This window comes from Gymnodraco acuticeps, unplaced genomic scaffold (assembly GCF_902827175.1).
Source record: "Gymnodraco acuticeps unplaced genomic scaffold, fGymAcu1.1, whole genome shotgun sequence".
Taxonomy (NCBI): domain Eukaryota; kingdom Metazoa; phylum Chordata; class Actinopteri; order Perciformes; family Bathydraconidae; genus Gymnodraco; species Gymnodraco acuticeps.
In genome coordinates this window covers 1,644,703-1,663,815 of record NW_022990459.1, presented here as the reverse complement: position 1 = coordinate 1,663,815, position 19,113 = coordinate 1,644,703, and the positions used below count along the sequence as shown (strand labels likewise).

General features: G+C 40.3%; 1 protein-coding gene across 1 annotated transcript; it reads left to right on the top strand.

Annotated features, from left to right (window-relative positions):
• The first annotated feature begins 1,603 nt into the window (after positions 1–1,603).
• Positions 1,604–18,977, top strand: LOC117552441 (cryptochrome-1-like). The gene is given in 15 exon segments (XM_034225850.1): positions 1,604–2,511; positions 11,029–11,137; positions 11,224–11,366; positions 11,952–12,136; positions 12,248–12,336; positions 12,532–12,672; positions 13,347–13,364; positions 13,366–13,659; positions 14,092–14,243; positions 14,698–14,900; positions 17,035–17,142; positions 17,249–17,347; positions 17,530–17,592; positions 17,834–17,936; positions 18,330–18,977. Coding segments are annotated over 14 exon segments (1,863 nt in total). The 5' UTR covers positions 1,604–2,353; the 3' UTR covers positions 17,935–17,936; positions 18,330–18,977.
• Positions 18,978–19,113: the final 136 nt, after the last annotated feature.

Sequence of the window (19,113 nt, the reverse complement as noted above, 5' to 3'; positions counted from 1 at the left end):
ATGAGAAGAAAACCAGTGATAAGAAAAACCAATACTTTTTAAAGTAGAAATTAATTAATTATTTATTAAAGGATAAAATGCATGTTGCATAATACTCCATCTATACATATACAGAGTTTATAACTGAATGTCGTCATTAACACGTCTTGTTTTCCAGTGTGTGACAGAAACTGAGTTAATCTCCAGCAGTGTGCCAAAGCTCTTGATGCAATGCAGCATATCTTGCTGACTAACCCAGGTGAGAGTGGTGTAGGTGGGCAGCTGCTCCTCTACATGCACCGTGGTCCTCCAAAGCTTGTCCTCACGACGTATTAAGCCTTGGTTGCCTGGTAACAGCAAAAAAAGATCATGATTTTCCCAGCAAGATGATAGATTGCTAGTATTTTGCCAGCAGAATGAGTGTATCCTATTCACTCAATTCTTTAGTCATGCTGCTCGGTTACATTTCAATTTTATAATTTCACACTGTGTTTTGGTAGATGTTCCTGCGAGTGAAGTGTGTAGTCTTTCATTCATTAAGCCTTTTGCTTGTTCTATGTTCATTATTTTGTATATTTTTGTGAAGTGACTGTGAGAAACTTTGACTCATATTGTATTATTGTACATCATTATACAACATGTTTAACACCATATTATTCCGTGGAAATGTTGGCTCATGAAATGTAAAAGACAAAAGGAAAATAACTCTTATCATGTATGGATGTAGTAGGCCTACATTAAGTTATCATCTAACATAGAGGGAGGGGTTAGTGGCGTGATACTATACTGCCACTCAGTGACATAAACAAGGTACTGTCCAAACACTGCATTTCATGTCTTTCAAAATTACAATATATTGAGTAAGAGATTGTGTTTTATTTAGAGCATTAAGACAACATTAAGATACACAGAATCTTGAAAAGACTATTCCTGAATAACATAACATGCATTTGAATTCAAAAAGCACTTCTAAGCAAGCTGTGGTGAGGAAATCGTTTCTAAAGTTCAAATAGGCTGTGATTTGTAGTTGGCAGCCAAAATCTGAACATACAGAATGCTATAACTATTTTAGAGATGTTTACAGATTTCTGTCTACTAGAAGGGCAAATTGAGTCTACAAAATCAACGGTTTAAGTTATTCGTGTGCGTCAGCTACAAATACAGCTCTACGATTACACACACTGACACAAGCACACAGACGCGTGACCCGCTCATCATGCCTGACTTCATGTGCTCATCCGGGTTCTTTTACTGTTAACAAGCCAGCTGGCTGTGTAGGGGGTCGGGTTTTCTGTTTTTCCGTTTATACACCAACAATATGTCTTCTAAGTGTATGTGCACACATATTATACAACTATTAATCATTAAACAATGTATTATTAGCTTGTCATACTTGTAGTAAATACAAAAAAAACAAATACTAGGCTATCAAAACAGGTCAAAACGTGCAGTATTTTGTCATTTTAAAGTAGAGCCACGTGAATTAGCCTGTTAATATGAGGGGGACGTCGGGAGTCGGGACTACCATAACAGGTTATAATTCAACATTTCAAACACAATTATGTTCATTTAAAATGTACAACTGAAATGTGACATCGCTGAGAGAGCGCACTGAGCATTTTAGACCAATCAGAAAGCTGGTAGCTTAGTCAGGGCGGGGTCAGACTTGTAGGTGCGGCGAGAAGATCGATCATCTATTCGTGGACTTTGAGGAGAATGTACTAAAAAACATCCGACTGACAGTGCAGGAGAAGACTCATGCGGGACGGAGAATGATTTTTCACAGCTATTTTTATGTTCAGGTTGTTTTAGGACGACTCTCTTGAGAATATCGAAGGAACCGTGTTTACATAACACGGCGAGAAGCAGCCTGTTTCCACGGTGGACCGATAGCAGAAACAATTTGAATTGACAGGCTAGTTAATCCCTCTGCTTCTTGCTATTCATTCAGAGTGCAGGTAGGCTATACAGAAGCGTTGTAGTGCATCATTATACACGCTTTTTTCAGAAAAACCAGTTATACAACGCAAAACGAGATTACTGCCTGTCAGCGGACTGGGTCCTAAAGCCCACCGGCTTGCACATCTTGCCCAAATGATTCAGCAGCCTATACTGTTTTTAAATTCTTCGACATTATGGAAAAAGTTCTGTTAGAACAAGGTTAATTGCAAACTTGGACTGCGTCACTAAAGAGCAACGAGCCGTATGCTTAAACAGCATACGAGCTGAAAAACATACTTTTATTTTGACATTTGGATTCCCTGTGATCTGGTTTGACCTCCTTCGATATATTTTTTGTAATCAAACAGTGAGTTGGAGTAAGAAAATAGACTTAAATAACACAAAGGAAAACTAGGACTCGTCCACTTGAGTAATGGTCATTAATACGATCCACTGGTTCAGGAAGGGCTTGCGGCTCCACGACAACCCGTCGCTGAAGGACTCCCTGCTGGGGGCGGATACTGTCCGCTGCGTCTACATCCTCGACCCCTGGTTCGCAGGATCCTCCAACGTTGGCATCAACAGGTGGAGGTGAGCATCCACACACGCGTGCATAGTGCATAGGCTACATGCATTTCATTGTAACAGAGGAGGCACCATTCACATAGCCCCTCACAGTGATCCATGCACGTCTGGTGCCACCCATTACCCCACCTGCAGCAAATGCATGCAATGTACCTTATTTGCATAATGTAGTTGTGCTTATATCCGATGATTAGTCGATACATCGATCGAATTTAGATTTTTTTAAATTATAATCGATTAAATCATTTTTACAAAACAAAGGTATTAAAACAATTCCTATATTCTCTTATTATAATAATAATCACGAGTGATTATTTTTGATCATATGTTATTGTGATATTTTTGAACATTTTGCATATTTTTGACAATGTTTTGACGTTTCATAGACTAAAATTAATGATGATTTATTTTTTTAATGATTTGCAGATCATTAAATAATCCATGAACATCTGGATGCTGTGATTTATTTTCATATAATTCTAAATCCCTGCCTCTTGTTACTCTTCTTGTACCAAATGCAGGTACTGTGCCATATTTGCATTGTGTTTTTGTGCTTATATCCGATTTTTGGACATTCAATGATTATTTTCGGTTACTTTTCAAGCATATGCTACTTCCAACCCCTAAGAAATGATGTTTCTGGCTTTTCTGTGCCTTTTTAATAAAGTTGCAATGATGAGTCGACTAATTGTTTAGGCGGTTGGAAACTATTTTGATGTTGTCAGCATCTTAAAAATATATTTATTTCATGTATTTCTACTTTATGATAATAACCCCTATTGACCCCTTGATGACTCTTTATTGTGGTTTGTTGTAACTGTTATGCAATATCTGTTGTGCTTGTTGGTGCACACATTGGCACCTTTATCTATTAAAAAATACAACAATGTTTTGTGTGACTCCAAGAGAAAAGCACACAACATACCAAATATAGTTCAAACCGGAGAGACGTGATGTAAGAATTACATATTTATTGTTTACACGTCATATGAATGAAATGATTGCCATGATAATACAACAGGAGAATGTAATGGTGTTTGGCGATTAGGCCCCGGTTTGCAGGATAATCATTCAGGAGGGAAAGAACCGCTCCGATGAAATCCCCGGGGTCTAGACACTGGTGGTGGTGATGAGTAGGTGAGACCGGTCTGAAGAAGGAAGGTTTAGCTTTGTCCTGGAGGAGACTGGAGGCGAGAGGGGTGGAGGCGGGTTGCGGTCATCTGCAAATGACAACTGACAGGGAGGAAGAGCAGGCATTTAAGGCATTTAGCATGTGCAGCTATTGGCTGCTGAGGGGTGACGCCCTCATATTTAATGAGGGGGGAAGGGAGCCATAGAGTGACGTGTAAGTGACTCGTGTTAGGTCTTCCTTATTGAACTTGCGCTAAAGCTTTCATAAAGCATGTAAAACATAACAGCATCAGTGGCGGCGGGTCATTAGGGGCAGGTGGGGCACAGCCCCACCTAGTGTCAGAAGAAAGTATTACAAATAATGATTACAAAAAAATACTAAAAAATAAATAAAAAAACATATAAAATATATTTTAAGGTCATGTTTAATAATCTGATTCGTCTGTACATTTCTGTTTTAGTCTGTGTTCTTCTAATTAGTGTCTAGAGTGCCGTTTTGAGCTGTTTAGAGCCATGTGGGACAAAACCCGATCCTGCCCTTCCCTCTCACAGTCTAAGTGAACGGTGATTGTAAAAACTACACTGCGCATGCTCAGAGTATTTTTCTATTGAATGTGTGTGGCAAAAAAATAATGACCGTAGGGGCAGAGTGCTCCCATCCCCACCATACGTCATCTCACATAATTCAGAATTGATTGGCTGTAAGTACTCACGTGTGCAGTGCTGCGAAACGTCACGTGTAGTTTGAAGAGGAGACGAGAGAGCAGCATATAGCTAACATCACCAGCGATTAAAAGAAGTAAAAAACTGAAAGAAAATGAATGAAGTTGACCATTTACTGGAGCACACATTTGAGACACTTAGCCCACCATCCACCGGATTTCCAAATGGTCCAGACTGCGGGCAAAGTTAAACGTGGGTTTAACGCTGAGTGGTTTGCTAAAAAGAAATGGCTAACGGCGAGCATCCAGAAGAATTCCCTCTTTTGCTTTCCTTGCCTGCTTTTTGGTGAAGATCAAGGTACTTGGTCGAGGACAGGTTACAAGGACTTAAAGCATCTTTCGGAGAGGACAATGAAGCATGAGAGCAGCAACAGTCATTTGGAAAATGCCGTAAAATTGGGATTACTTGGAAGGGTGAATGTTGCAGCTCAGATTGACAGCGCCTACAGACGCGGCATTGATTCTCATAATAGGAAGGTGGAAGAAAACAGGTACGTGCTTGGTCGGATCATCACCTGTATTAAACTGTGTGGGAAATGTGAGACAGCACTGCGGCGCCACAACGAGTCGGCGGACTCTCTGAATCCAGGGATATTCAGGTCAATTTTCGAGACAATGTGTGAGGGCGATTCCAGGCTTCAACGGCACTACGAAGCTCAGCTTGTTTTCAAAGGGACATCAAGCACCATACAGAATGAACTCTTGGACTGCATGTATGATGTGTACAGGGAGGAAATAGCCAAGCAAGTGGACAACACATCATTTGTTGCCGTTCAGGCCGACGAGACAACCGATGTCTCCTGTAAATTGCAAATGGTGATTGTGCTGCGATACATTATGCCTGACCTCACAGTTACAGAGCGTTTTTTGGAGTTTGTGGAAGTAAAGGACAAAACTGGTGTAGGTCTCTCTAACAGCATCAAGGCTGTTCTGGAACCCCTGAAGCTGAAAGAAAAGCTAATCGCTCAGACCTATGACGGGGCGGCCGTCATGAGCGGTAACGTGCGCGGGGTACAGACGGTGATGAAGGAGACGTACCCAAACGCTCAGTTTGTTCACTGCTACGCCCACCAACTGAACCTGACCCTGCAGCAACTGTGTTCAGCAAGGATGAGCATCCTGAAGGTGTTTTTTGCAGATCTAACTGCTTTTTCCACTTTTTTCTCCGGTGCTCCAAAACGTGTTGCAGCTCTTGCAGAGGCAACACAGAGACGCATCCCACGGCCACCGGCTGTGAGATGGAACTTTAAAAGCAGAACTGTGAACGCGGTTTGGGAGACCCGAGATGCACTACTTCAGTGTATGAAGCATATACGCGCACAACCAGGATGGGATGCGGTCACCATAAGTGAGGCATACGGCCTGTCAAAGAAACTGCGGGACCGAGCATTTATGCAGCTCCTGGAGTTTTTTTCGTTGCTTATGCCAGAAGTGGATGTTCTATACAACACTCTGCAAAAACGAAGCATCGATGCACCTGGGATCAACAGCGCGCTCTGCCGTTTCAAGGAAAATGTTCAGAAAATGAGGCAGAAAACTGATGCATTGGCCGCCACTGCTCATGATGGAACAGACGAGCCAGGCCGACGAGTCAGCAGCACAGCGCCGGTGATGAAGGAGGCTTGTGACACAGTCATCTCACAGGTGGAACAGAGGTTCTCACAGAGTGACCATTTGATCGCTGCAAAGCTTGTTGACAGCTCATTCTTCCCACAGCATGTCCTGTCATTTCCTACACCTGAGCTTGACTGCGCCGTGAAACTGTGGCCTGCGTTGGGAAACAAGGAGAAGTTGAAGTCTGAGCTGACCACGCTCTACCGCCACAGTGAGCTTCACACTGGAAACACTGCCCTGTCTCTATAAAATCCATTCACGAGAACAACTTGGAGGATACGTTTGCTGAGACTGTTATTTTGGTCAAAATAATAGTGACAACTCCGATGACGACATCCGAGTCAGAGAGGAACTTTTCCACCCTCAAAAGGATAAAGACTTTCACTCGCAACACCATGGGACAGCCGCGACTTAACGCATTGGCCATGCTTTCAATTGAAAGCCAGTTGATCCAGCAACTACAGGACTTCATCCCCAAAGTGATAGACACATTCTGTCAGAGGAAGGACCGCCGTGCCGCTTTTCTTTTCAAGTGAGCCTTCAGCTTTGGTAAGTTCATTTATGTCATATATTTTGTTGATCTTCTGTGTTTGGCCTCTGCTGGATCGATTGATATTGTGACCTCGATGATGAGTGTCTGTGTTTTCCTTATATTTACAGGTCTATGGTGTTTTAATGCTAAAGCATTACGGTTGTTGTTATTGTTAAGAATTACTTTGTGATGGTGACCTTTACTCCATGTATGAAGGTGCATTACTATGATATCCCCACGCTGTGTACGTAAATGTATGCGCTCACAGTGTTGCTCCTGTGGTCTTCAGTATGTAATTTGACACTCCCCCTCTCTCTCTCCTCCCCCCCCTCTCTCTGTCCCCCCTCTCTCTCTCTCTCTCTCTCTCTCTCTCTCCCCCGACCTCTTTCTGCCCCCCCAGTTTTGTACACCTAGAAACGCCACTGAACAGCATGTTGAATTTGTTTACAGCAGGTGTTTCCTTGAGATGCCACTCTGTATGTTTTGTTTATTATGGCACAGAAGGAAATTGTAATCCTCTTAAATGTTGCAGAAGATAAACATTGTCTGTCTCTACATTCAATCAGATAATATCATAAAACGGTTTGTTTTACATCATCTGGATTATGACTGATATAGTACAGACATCATTTGGATATTTGTTAACACCATAATGAACAGTCATTGATAAAATTGTCAATAAGATGAGCGATAATTGGTTTGCACTCCTCCATTACATCATGATTACTCTAATTATCATAAACCAAACATCACTTGACTTCCAGATACAGTACATGATAAATAGTGGTAACAAGTAATGGGTCGTTTCTCCTTCTTAAATGGTGAGTAAGATCTTAAATTGGGTAAACACTATTTTGGCATGTTGATCCTAATTTCCCTGCTAAACTATAATTCATGTGTGATCCAAAATGGATTGCCATCTATAAACGTTATAGCTTCTCACTACTTACAGCAGCAGCACTGCTGGTACTGGACTGATGCAGTGTCAAAGACATTAGTTAATTCTCCCATGGGGATTAGTAGACACTTGGCAGAAATGGACCTTTCCACTCTTCAAAGTGACTAATGTGCTAAGTCCTGAGATAAAAATAGGGACATGTCTTTGATTTATTTTGGCCTAGACACAGTGGTAATGTAATAGTAAAGAAACAAACGCTATTGTTTCAGTAATTTCTGATGTTAGCCTGTCAAATTAGAGGATTTACTTCTTTTTGTGATACATGTTAGATTATCTGCATATTAGGACTATAAGTAGAAGACATTTGAAGATTTCACGTTACATGTAGTGTTCCATAGACTTAAACGATTATTGAATAGTTGGAAAAATGTCAACACTAATACCCACACACCATTGGTAAAGAGGCAAATCATGAATAATACTTACATTTTGTAACTGACATTTCCTGAATTCATTAAGTGTTTGCATGTTTGAGGTCAAGATAGGGACATGCTTTTTAAGTCTGGTGTATGAAGCTTTACAGGCTCAAGATAGGAGTGAGGTGTTATGTGAGTGTATTGTGCAAACGCACTGGCTTTATTGTGCAAACGCACTGGCTTTATTCTCCAGCTTTATAGCCCTAAAATCAATCCTGCTGAACCTCGTTGGCATCTTATTTAGCCAGCCTGCTCTGTGTGACCCAAACATTAATTCATCACCACCCCGAACACGTGTGCTGTAGCCTGCAGCCAGCTTATTGCCTCTGTTTAGGAACTCCTGTATTAAGGCTTGCATATGCACACCTGCTGCAGCAGAATGGAACAGCTCTGAGCTTCACAGTGCAGTCAGTGTCTCGCCGGATGTTTGGGCATCCTCTCCTGGCCACTGTGCGCTCTAGTTTGCATATTGGTCCCATGCCGTCACTGGAAGAGTAGGGCAGCAGCACCGACAGCCTTTTAAGGAGCGTCCATGTTACCCTTCCACAGTTATGCATCAGCAGTCTGGGGTGACGATACAGAGCTCCCACGCAGATCACTCAGTATTCCCTGGTTCATTACCTTTAATTTCTTTAACATCAGAAGTCGACATAAAATGTGAGATTCCAAATCTCTTCTTTATTAAGGCCATAGGTATGAAAATGTGTCATCTTTATCGCTTAATACAACTTAACAGTGCCGCCTACCACCTCTAAACTAACAGTTAAATCAACACCACTTCTAAACAATTTCAACATACCTGAACATTATAACTTGCATGAAGGCAGGATTCACTGAAGGACTTTTGTATTGTAATGACACATTGTACTGTCTAAATCCAAATTGACTAATGTGCCCCTTCTAAAAAAACAACAACAACAAACTAACAGGTTTTTATGACACTTAGACTAAACACTAAAATAGTGGTATTGATAGTTATCAGGCTCTGGAACATTTCTGTCACACTGATGCAACGTGATGATAATGCTGAAGGCTATCAGAAGCTCACTATAGCCTGTAGCGTCTGTAATTAGCGCTTGTTCTCACGCTCCTGCTATCATTAGAGTAGCTTATGAATCAGTGAGCAGATGTAGGGACTATCCTCAGTGCAGGAGGCGGCCAATCACAGATTACATAACCTCCAATAACTTTCCCTCTCCACCGACATCTCCATGCATTGTACAAGTAGGTCAGTGTGTTAGTAGTGAACCTTCTATAGTCTTTTTGAACTATTTTTCCTCCTCTGCTGCTGCTTACGACCCCTATTAACTCTCGTAACAGCGTGAGCTAGGGCTGAAAAAAGCAATTGAAACCTACTGTGGACCAATGCAATATCCAAATAGCAGGAGGCAATATTACTTAAAAAGCTAAATATGTCTCAAAACCACTCTTAATGAAGTGTTATGGTGTTGCAGAGATGTTACAGCCTACAAATCATATTGTGAATCATGACACTTAGCCCAAACAAGGGCTACAACCAACAATGATTTTCATTGTTAATTTGTATTAGTTTCTTTTTAATATTCATACATTTATCTTTTGGTCTAAAATAAAAGCAAATGAACATTTTTGGGAATTGCTAAGAGCTTTGTTTTTATCTTATCACCCTAGATAAACATAGCTTAACCCTTGCTGCGTTTTTTCTAGTAGGATGGTCTGTCTTTGTAGCGTTATGCTGACCCTGGAGTTCAGAAAAGCTTATTTGTGATTTATTAGTGATATGCCGGGACTCAATACCAGACTGGCAGGATACATCTGGGCTGAGATATTAGAGGGCTTTTCAGTGGCCATCAGATAAGACTGGGTCTGCCTCCTGATGCCTCCAGTGAGCCGGATTTAATATCAGTACAAGACCTGGATGATACAAGAAGCCTCCTACAGAGTGTGGTACCTATAGCAACAGAACATACTGCCTCTCGGTCTGCAAGCAGGTGTGTGTATGGCAAGGTTTCTTATTTTGTAAGGAACATAAAAACAAAGGACAGTTCTAATTTTAACGAACCAGTTGGATTTTAATCATGTATCATAGTCAATTCTGTGAATGGGACACTGACAAAAACGGTAAAGGTCAACATGCTGTTTGAAAGTAACACTGCAGTATAAGACATTCTGCTGCCGAAGCATTTCACACTTTTATTCATGAAAAGTGGAAGTTAAATTAGGCTTTTCTGAAGGGATGAATGTTCAATTGCACTGTGTAGTTCTACTATATTCAGGTCCAAAATACTGCAGTGATAATGTGAGAGGTGAAGGTTGCAGACAGTTATTTATTATTGGGATTAATTGCCGTATAAATGGAGAGAGAGATTATTTAAAGTTATATAAAGCCATATACCAGGACACTGTTAAAATAGAGTCCCCTGCAGCAGTTGCTTTCATGCATTTTATTTTTTTATAGTTTCAAGGATGTCCTTTTCCCCCTTGTTATCTAACAACAAGGACATATTTATCCAAAATGAGCTTCTTCAGCAGCAATAAGATGGCTGCTTGTCCTCCTGTGTCCCCCGGCTTCCAGACATTATCTGGGTCAAACCTTTCTGCGCACGTTGTAGAACCTTCGGATTATTTTGGGAGATTAATTTAAATCCCCAGTATGAACACTTTTCACATCAAGTTGTCAAAAAAGGATGCACACAATGCCTGCAGATTGGGTGTAGAGAATCCAAATGCTTACGTCCCTCCTTAAATTATATTGATCTCGTCTTATATCCTCATTAACGTGAATAAAATGGCATTAAAACCGCACGTATGCATTGTATGTGCAAGTGTAAGGACAGTGGAATTTAGTGAAATTAAATCGGCATTTCACTTTCACAAGAAAAACGTCCATTGTTTTGTAACAGTACTAGCACTTGTCTCCTCTCTGTCAACCACAATACTTTTAATTTTGATTTTAATCAGGTAACTTTAAATCCTGGAAGATTTCCTGTGTGTCTGCACCATGTTGTGGACACAAGAATATTTTTTAGATTCTTGGATTAGAACCTAAACAGATTTAGCTGTTTAACCTCCAAACTTTGATTGAAAGTAACACACGGTCTCTTTTTCCAGCTTCTACTTGTCATGTTTTTGAATGCTGTATGTTGTTACTCTGTCCCTGTTGTCCTTCAGGTTCTTATTGCAGAGTTTGGAGGACTTGGACTCCAGCCTCCGTAAACTCAACTCTCGACTGTTTGTGATCCGAGGCCAACCCACTGATGTCTTTCCCAGACTCTTCCAGGTGAAGTCTGATTCACCATTAAAGCCTTAAACAAACCCTGTTTAGTTTATTCTGTAGCTAACTTTTGTTAATTCCCTGTTCTCCAGGAATGGAATATTTCTCGTCTGTCCTTTGAGTACGACTCGGAGCCCTTCGGGAAAGAACGAGATGCAGCCATTAAGAAACTGGCCTGTGAGGCTGGTGTGGAGGTGACTGTCCGCATCTCCCACACACTCTACGACCTGGACAAGTGAGTTCATTCCACCCCTGACCCCTTTACCACTTTTGCTTTAAAGCCAACTCTTTTTGGGTTTTCTTTTCATTTAGGATTTTCGTTGTGAAAAACCCAGTTCTTCAGTAGGAAGAAATATATTTAGTGCAGCTGTTGGAAAGTAGAATTAAAAAACAGACATAAAAAACAAATAAATCAAATGAATGTTTCACAATAACTTATTTCGGAAAAAGCATTTAAGCTAAATGTCAGCAATACTTTTAACTTAATTTGTTCCAGTTCTTTACACATAAACAACAGTAAAATGTATAAAACAAAATGCATGAGAAAATGTATAATGGGGAAAAAACTAATTTAATTGGATGTCGAATAAGTTGTTGTGCTTTTGTGAATTGTGTTTAATTCAGGCTAGTTTTTGGTATGGATAAGGGCATTGTTACTGGAGTATTTATTTAAAAAAAGGGGGTTGTAGGTTGTTAGAATTTGTAAAAAAAAAATTTTTAAAATCCAGGTTCCGCGTGACATCTTAATGCATGTACATTGAACTTTATCTCTGTGTCTATTTGGTGTTTGACTCTTTGTGTTCTCTTTTCTCTCCTGCAGGATCATAGAGTTAAATGGGGGTCAGTCACCTCTGACCTACAAGCGGTTCCAGACCCTCATCAGCAGGATGGATGCGGTGGAGGAGCCTGCAGACTCCATCACGGCGGACATCATGGGGAAGTGCAGGACGCCGCTGTCCGAGAACCACGATGACAAGTTTGGTGTCCCCTCATTGGAGGAGCTGGGTGAGAATCAGTAATCTTTGTGGTGTGTGTTCAGATAGAGCATGACCACACATTTAAATTATTCAACATTATAGTCAGATTTTTTATATTTTTTAAATGTGATGCCTCCAGGTTTTGATACTGAAGGTCTGTCCTCCGCTGTGTGGCCGGGGGGAGAAACAGAGGCCCTCACACGACTCGAGAGGCATCTGGAGAGGAAGGTCAGTCAAACCAGATAAAGAAGGACTAGCTTCTTTCTTGTTATTTAAAAGAAAAACCAGCTACTTCTAGCTATTGACTAAACATGTTTTCCTTATTATGTAAGGCTCTTTTCGATAAACCTTGCCACCTGTTGTGATATAACACCATGCTGTCAAGTTTTTTCATACCTGATCATTTCTCCTTGTGTCCTTCAGGCGTGGGTGGCCAACTTCGAGCGTCCCAGAATGAACGCCAACTCGCTGCTCGCCAGCCCGACCGGCCTCAGCCCGTACCTGCGCTTCGGCTGCCTCTCCTGCCGCCTCTTCTACTTCAAACTCACCGACCTGTACAAGAAGGTCAGTCATTAAAACACATCTGAACATATTAATGAACAAATGTAGTATCTAAAATATCTGATGAACACTGTAATGGTTAAAGTGGGTTAAAATGTTACAAATTAGAGGGTTTGTCTTGGACTTTTTATTATTCATGCTACATTTATAATATTTTGGATTAAAAATAAAAACATTTATAGAAGTCTACTGTCTCTTGGCACACTGCTATTTGATGATCTACATCTCCTATTTAATGGAGTGAGAAAACTAATTGAATTGGATGTTGAATAAGTTGTTTGTGAATTGCATTTAATTCAGGCTAGTTTTTGGTAAGGATTCAGGCACTGTTACTGGAGTATTTATATGTATATATATCAAATAATAAAAAGGGTTTTAGGTTACTTTATCTAGTGGTTCCCTATTTATTATCTGTATTGAGGTGACGTCTTTCTATGTTGCGCTAGCTTCCTCTTGTGGTGTGATGATGAATTCATACTCAAAAGCAAACCGTTACAGTCACAAAAAGGAAGTATGATTAAGAACAATATATTATTATAAATATATTTATGTATGCCTGGCTGTTTTTGTAGACTTCTGTATCTTCTCTAATACTCAGCATTTTCACTCAGGCTTTATTCCTGATTTTAACAAACTAATCGAAAATGATCTTGATGTCATTTCTCGACCCCCCTCAGGTGAAGAAGAACAGCTCCCCCCCCCCTCTCGCTCTACGGCCAGCTGCTGTGGCGTGAGTTCTTCTACACGGCAGCCACCAACAACCCCTGCTTCGACACGATGGAGAGCAACCCCATCTGTGTTCAGATCCCGTGGGACCGGAACCCCGAGGCGCTGACCAAGTGGGCGGAGGGCCGCACAGGCTTCCCCTGGATAGACGCCATCATGACGCAGCTGAGGCAGGAGGGCTGGATCCACCACCTCGCCCGGCACGCCGTCGCCTGCTTCCTGACCCGGGGGGACCTGTGGATCAGCTGGGAGGAGGGCGTGAAGGTAGACATTTGCAAGTTTTATTATCTACATTTTATTTCTAAATTCTATTTGTACTTGTTATTCTGTTCATTCTTACAGGTTGACCCACAGGTCCTTTAAAAATACTTATAAGGCATTGAATTAATTAATTAATTCATCTAAGTATATACTTTCTTGCTCATATCTCAATATTGTTTTAGTTTGTTGCAATTTACATTTTCCTTTTCCTACTGAAATGACCACGTTTGATTATTAAAATGACCCAACCTTCTGAATCAAAACACATTTTACAGGAGAACACAGGGAATTAAGTTTTTTAAGGCATGTCTGGCCGTAGAAACATGCCAACAATGAGGTTAATATACCCTTTTTAAAGCTATTTAGAAAAGAAATCCAAATGTATACACTACTTTATGTGATATTAACCACATCTTGGCTTGTGTGTGTGTTCAGGTGTTCGAGGAGCTGCTGCTGGATGCAGACTGGAGTGTGAACGCAGGCAGCTGGATGTGGCTCTCCTGCAGCTCTTTCTTCCAGCAGTTCTTCCACTGCTACTGCCCGGTGGGCTTCGGCCGACGCACAGACCCCAACGGAGACTACATACGGTATGCTGAGAAAGTGATACCTTTTAATTGTTGCTGGGATGCTAAATTGATATCTTAATAGCTAGTGTTTCAAGGTTCAAGGTTCTTTATTTGTCATACGAACATAGCTACAGAGTAGTTATGTCGATGAAAATCTTTGGTCACAGGCTTCTCCAACAGTGAAACACAATAATACAGAAAAACAGAAAAATATGGTGCAAGTAAATATTAAAAAGTAAATACAAAAATAAAAATAGTTTAAAAAAAGTGAAATAGTGAAATAAGAGTCTATATGCAAGCTATTGGAATGATATATTAGATAAATAGATAAATAATTACTAAGTAGCAGATGAATGTTATGGATGTTGTTACAACAGTTCAGGTGTTTAACAATCTTTTTAACCTGTGTCATGATGAAATCATACCACAACGATAAATGACATCCCCATAAATTCTTCTTCATCTCTTCACTCAGGCGCTACCTGCCCATTCTCAGAGGCTTTCCAGCCAAGTACATTTATGATCCCTGGAACGCTCCAGAAGGTGTGCAGAACGCAGCCAAGTGTATCATTGGAGTGCATTATCCCAAACCCATGGTGAACCACGCAGAGACCAGCCGGCTCAACATCGAGAGGATGAAGCAGATCTACCAGCAGCTGTCCTGCTACAGAGGCCTCGGTGAGGACAGACCACCAGATGCATCCACTTATTACAAATATTTATTATACCACCACAATTTAACCAGAGGAAAGTTAATACATGTGAGTTTTTAAGAAGTTATTTAAAGAAATAATGCAGGTTTAAATGCTGAGGCAGGTTTTACCCTTCAGAATATAAATAACTGGTCATTGCTTATTTTTTAAATGTAGACTTAAAAATGACCTAGACCATTTTGCCCTGCCTGCCTCTAACAACACAAAAAAGTTAGATAACATTTCAGTATTATACAAATGTTTTAATGCAATTTAAGAATGCGAAATAAAATAGAGAAAAATCTGTTCAGAAAAAAATAATAAAAATAAAGCAGTCAAATAAAAAATATGTATCTAAATAGTTATAATAATATTGGAATACTACAATGACATTTAAAAAAATTAAATACGTTTTTAAATCTCATTGGTCAAGGCATTCTTAAGACCGTCAACATAATCATGTCAACATTTATAACCTTTAGAGAAAAGAAAATAGCCAACAAGAACCTGCCTTGTGCTACAGGTCTAGGGTTAGGTAACCTCTAAAGCAGAGGTGCCCAGTACGTCGACCGCGGGCGACCGGTCGCCCGCGGGGGCAATGCTGGTAGATCGCGAGTCATTCTTAAAAAAAAAAATCCAGCTCCGTTAAAATAGACAAAACAGGGTTTGATCCCTCCTCCCTTGGCCTCCCTGCCACTTAATTCAGGAGTTTACTTGATTGACAGAAAAAGCGACCTATCGCTTTCCAGTCTGTTAACCCAGAATGATACAAAATCAGTCAAGTGCCGGGAAAACTCAAATTAAGTTAAAGAGACAAACAAGAGACAAACAACCAAATGAGTGCGGGACCGAGCAAGAAGCTAAAGACAAACCACTTCCACCCAGAATGGGAGGAAGAATATTTTTTTGTGTCACATTCAAAGGTTATTTGCCTTATTTGTAAAGCAAGCGTCGCTCTGCCAAAGAAAGGTAACGTGGAGAGGCATTATCGGAGTGTTCACAAGGCATATGACAGCGACTTCCCTCCGAGTAGCGAGTTGAGAAAGAGAAAGGTCTGTATTATTGCTACACAAACATTATCTCGCAGTCTTAGTGTCGCCAACTCGTTTCTAACATGCAAAAAGACAAACAAATGCGTCTATGGTCGGTGTATTTTCAATCTTTCCGATCCAGACGAGATCTCTCTCTCCCCCGTCTGTGCGTGAGGGGGCGGGGCAGTTTACACACACGCGGCTGCTACATGCAGAAACACACGGCGGAGATGGCGGAGAGAAGCGCTCCAAGGTGAGGTTAAATGTTACCCGTCTTGAGGAGGACAATGCTCCTTGCCAAGAGAGTTCAGCATGTGAGGGCGGTAACACGAGCAATGTGTCGAAACATTTATCAAAAGCGCTCCACATCCAGACGGAGGAATGCACCGGGTTCCACTGTCTTTCTAGCAGCTCTGTAGCCCCCTACACGAGTAACGTTTCCCCGTCAGGTGTTCTGTATGCTAGCAGCAACACACGGAGTTAACTCATGATACAAACATGGGTTAATGATTAGAGGAAACTGAGTTACTCTTTATTTTGTTAAAGTTACAGCTATTCTGTTCACAGTTCTGTCATCACATTATTTAATAGGATTTGTTAAAACATTGTTGTTTCTTTTGATGCGAAATATTATTTATTTTATTTAAATAAAAAGCAATGTTAGTTTTGTAAACAATTTGTTAATTTAATAATATATGTATTTTTGAATCAAGTATTCATCTTTATTGTCTTCATTGTTAGTTTCCACATGCCTAAAACAACCTCAAGCTACATCTAAAAGTTGATGGCTAAATAAGAGCGTTTGAGAAATTGTGCAAGGCGTAATAGTCCGAATAGTCGATTAGTCGTTTCATTAATCGATAGATTAATCGATTATCAAATTAGTCGTTTGTTGCAGCCCTATTATCCCATGTATAAATAAAACGTGTTATTCAGCAACCCTTGCAATTTGGGATTTTATTTTTGGTTGGTAGACCTCGGTGAGCTGGTCATTTCAAAAGTAGCTCACCAGCCCAAAAAGTGTGGGCACCCCTGCTCTAAAGTAACTATAGTCTGTATCAGCTGCTGACTGTCTGTCTGTGTCTTCAGGTCTTCTGGCTTCAGTTCCCTCCATCTCTAACGGTAACGGAGAGACGTCCTCTGAAGGGATGGGGTTGTCTGCTGATGGTACACACAACGCTGCTGCAGCTCCATCTGGTGAGCGGTATAATATGTGCAATAGCTTTTTGTTACTTACGCCATAGTCTCTGTAGGTGAAGTTGTGTCGAAGAACAACATTAAAATGTGTTGTCTTCTCTCACAGGCCATCAGATGGGCATTCCCTCGCAGGGAGACTGGCAGAGCGGCGTCAATGAGTTGATGCAGGGGGAGACGCAAACCAGCAGCAGCTCACAGCAGCAGGGTAGGATTCCTCAGCTAATGCACATGTATTCATCTGTTTGAATACATTCACACTGGTCTCAATGCCTAATGTGTAACTTCCCCTTTTATATCAAATGTATTTTCTTAATTTTGTCACCCTTATGTTGTTGTGAATTTCTTGATAACTTCTTGGCTAATCCTTGAATCTTGCTTGATTTCCAGGTTATGGAGGCAACAGTAGCAGTATGCTGTGTTACAGCCAAGGTGTACAGAAAATTCAGAAAGGTGAAAAATCACATTATTTTATACCAAAAATGGTGCACAGCTTCACATTTTACTACAGCGTATTATATTTATTCAAACATATGAATTGGTTGAAGATGTGTCTTTGGATGGAAATTCCTCCTTAGAAACAGCCTGTGAAGTCCAATACCTTTATCATAAGCTCTTTTTTGTATTAAGTAACAGATATAGTAAAACTGTATTTCTGGGGCAGCTTCCTAAACTGTTCTCTATGTTACATCAGGACCTGAACACCACGTCTCCACTCTGTCAGGTGGGAAAAGACCCTGCGAGGACCCCAGGAATGGCAGAGGCTCTAAAATCCAGAGACAGAGTACACACTAAACGTACGCTGGAAACTTATTTCAAACCCCTTACGAATAATTAGACGAGTAGGAAAATACTTTTAATGGAGACATATTATATATTAATGTATGGTTTTAGTATGAATGCAGTTGAGTTTTTGGAATCTTCTTTTGCAAGGAGGTAGGGGAGAAAAACCAATGATTTGCATTCAGGTACAACAGGATGAGTAATTGATATACAAATATTCCTTTTAACAGCTATATTTATGTTAGAATTCACCAGAAATATTAATACTTTGCCCATATATATATATATATATATCATGTAAAGCCAATACATCTTCCCCGGCCCAGTTTGCATTTATCAGGAGTGATGAGTAATTTGCTGAATCATTTGTTGTTGTCAGTTAATGTGTGATTTCTCTCCCCTTACAGGAGTATTTGCACACAGCCAATAAAAAATGGACGTTAAGACTTACATTTTTGTCCCAGCACTTGACTGTTGCACTTTAACAGGAGCATCATTAAACACACTAACCGGACTGAATATTATCATGTGGACATCAAAGCACTGCGACGCACTGACGACTCTGAAGCGACTGTGTTCTTATCTTTAGGTTAACGTAGTCGTGACAACAGTCCGTGTGTATATAATGAATTTGCTAATTTGACATACAACTTGTACATATTTGAATATTGTATGTTGCGTTTTCTCTCTATGTAGCCATAGACCCATTGATATATTTTTGATATATGAAATCATTGTGGATGGACCTTTGTTTTTTTTGAACATTTTGAATAAAACAACCTTTTTAAAATGTCCATTCAAGAGTGAAACAATTTGATAAATCTTGTATCTACCCTAATACAGTTGCCTGTTCTCTCACTTATTCGACTATCTAATTTGACTCCTTTTTAAGCCGTACAAGATGTCTATCAACAAGTGTTTCAATCATTACTTTTCTCTTTCTGCTACTGATTTTAACCTCAACACTGCAGAGGCCATATCAGTGTTTTATCAAGTTGTTGCCAGATCAACCGTTACTGATTAAAGGCGACAGAAATACATATTCTTCAAATCTGCCACCTTGTATAAGCCTCAATAAATGTACTACATAACCGTCTTTGAGCACTATGAGAAGCTACATAAATACCATGTATTATTATTTTAGAGAGCACTGCTTTACTTGCGTCTTGTTCTTTCTAAGTGTGCTTCTTT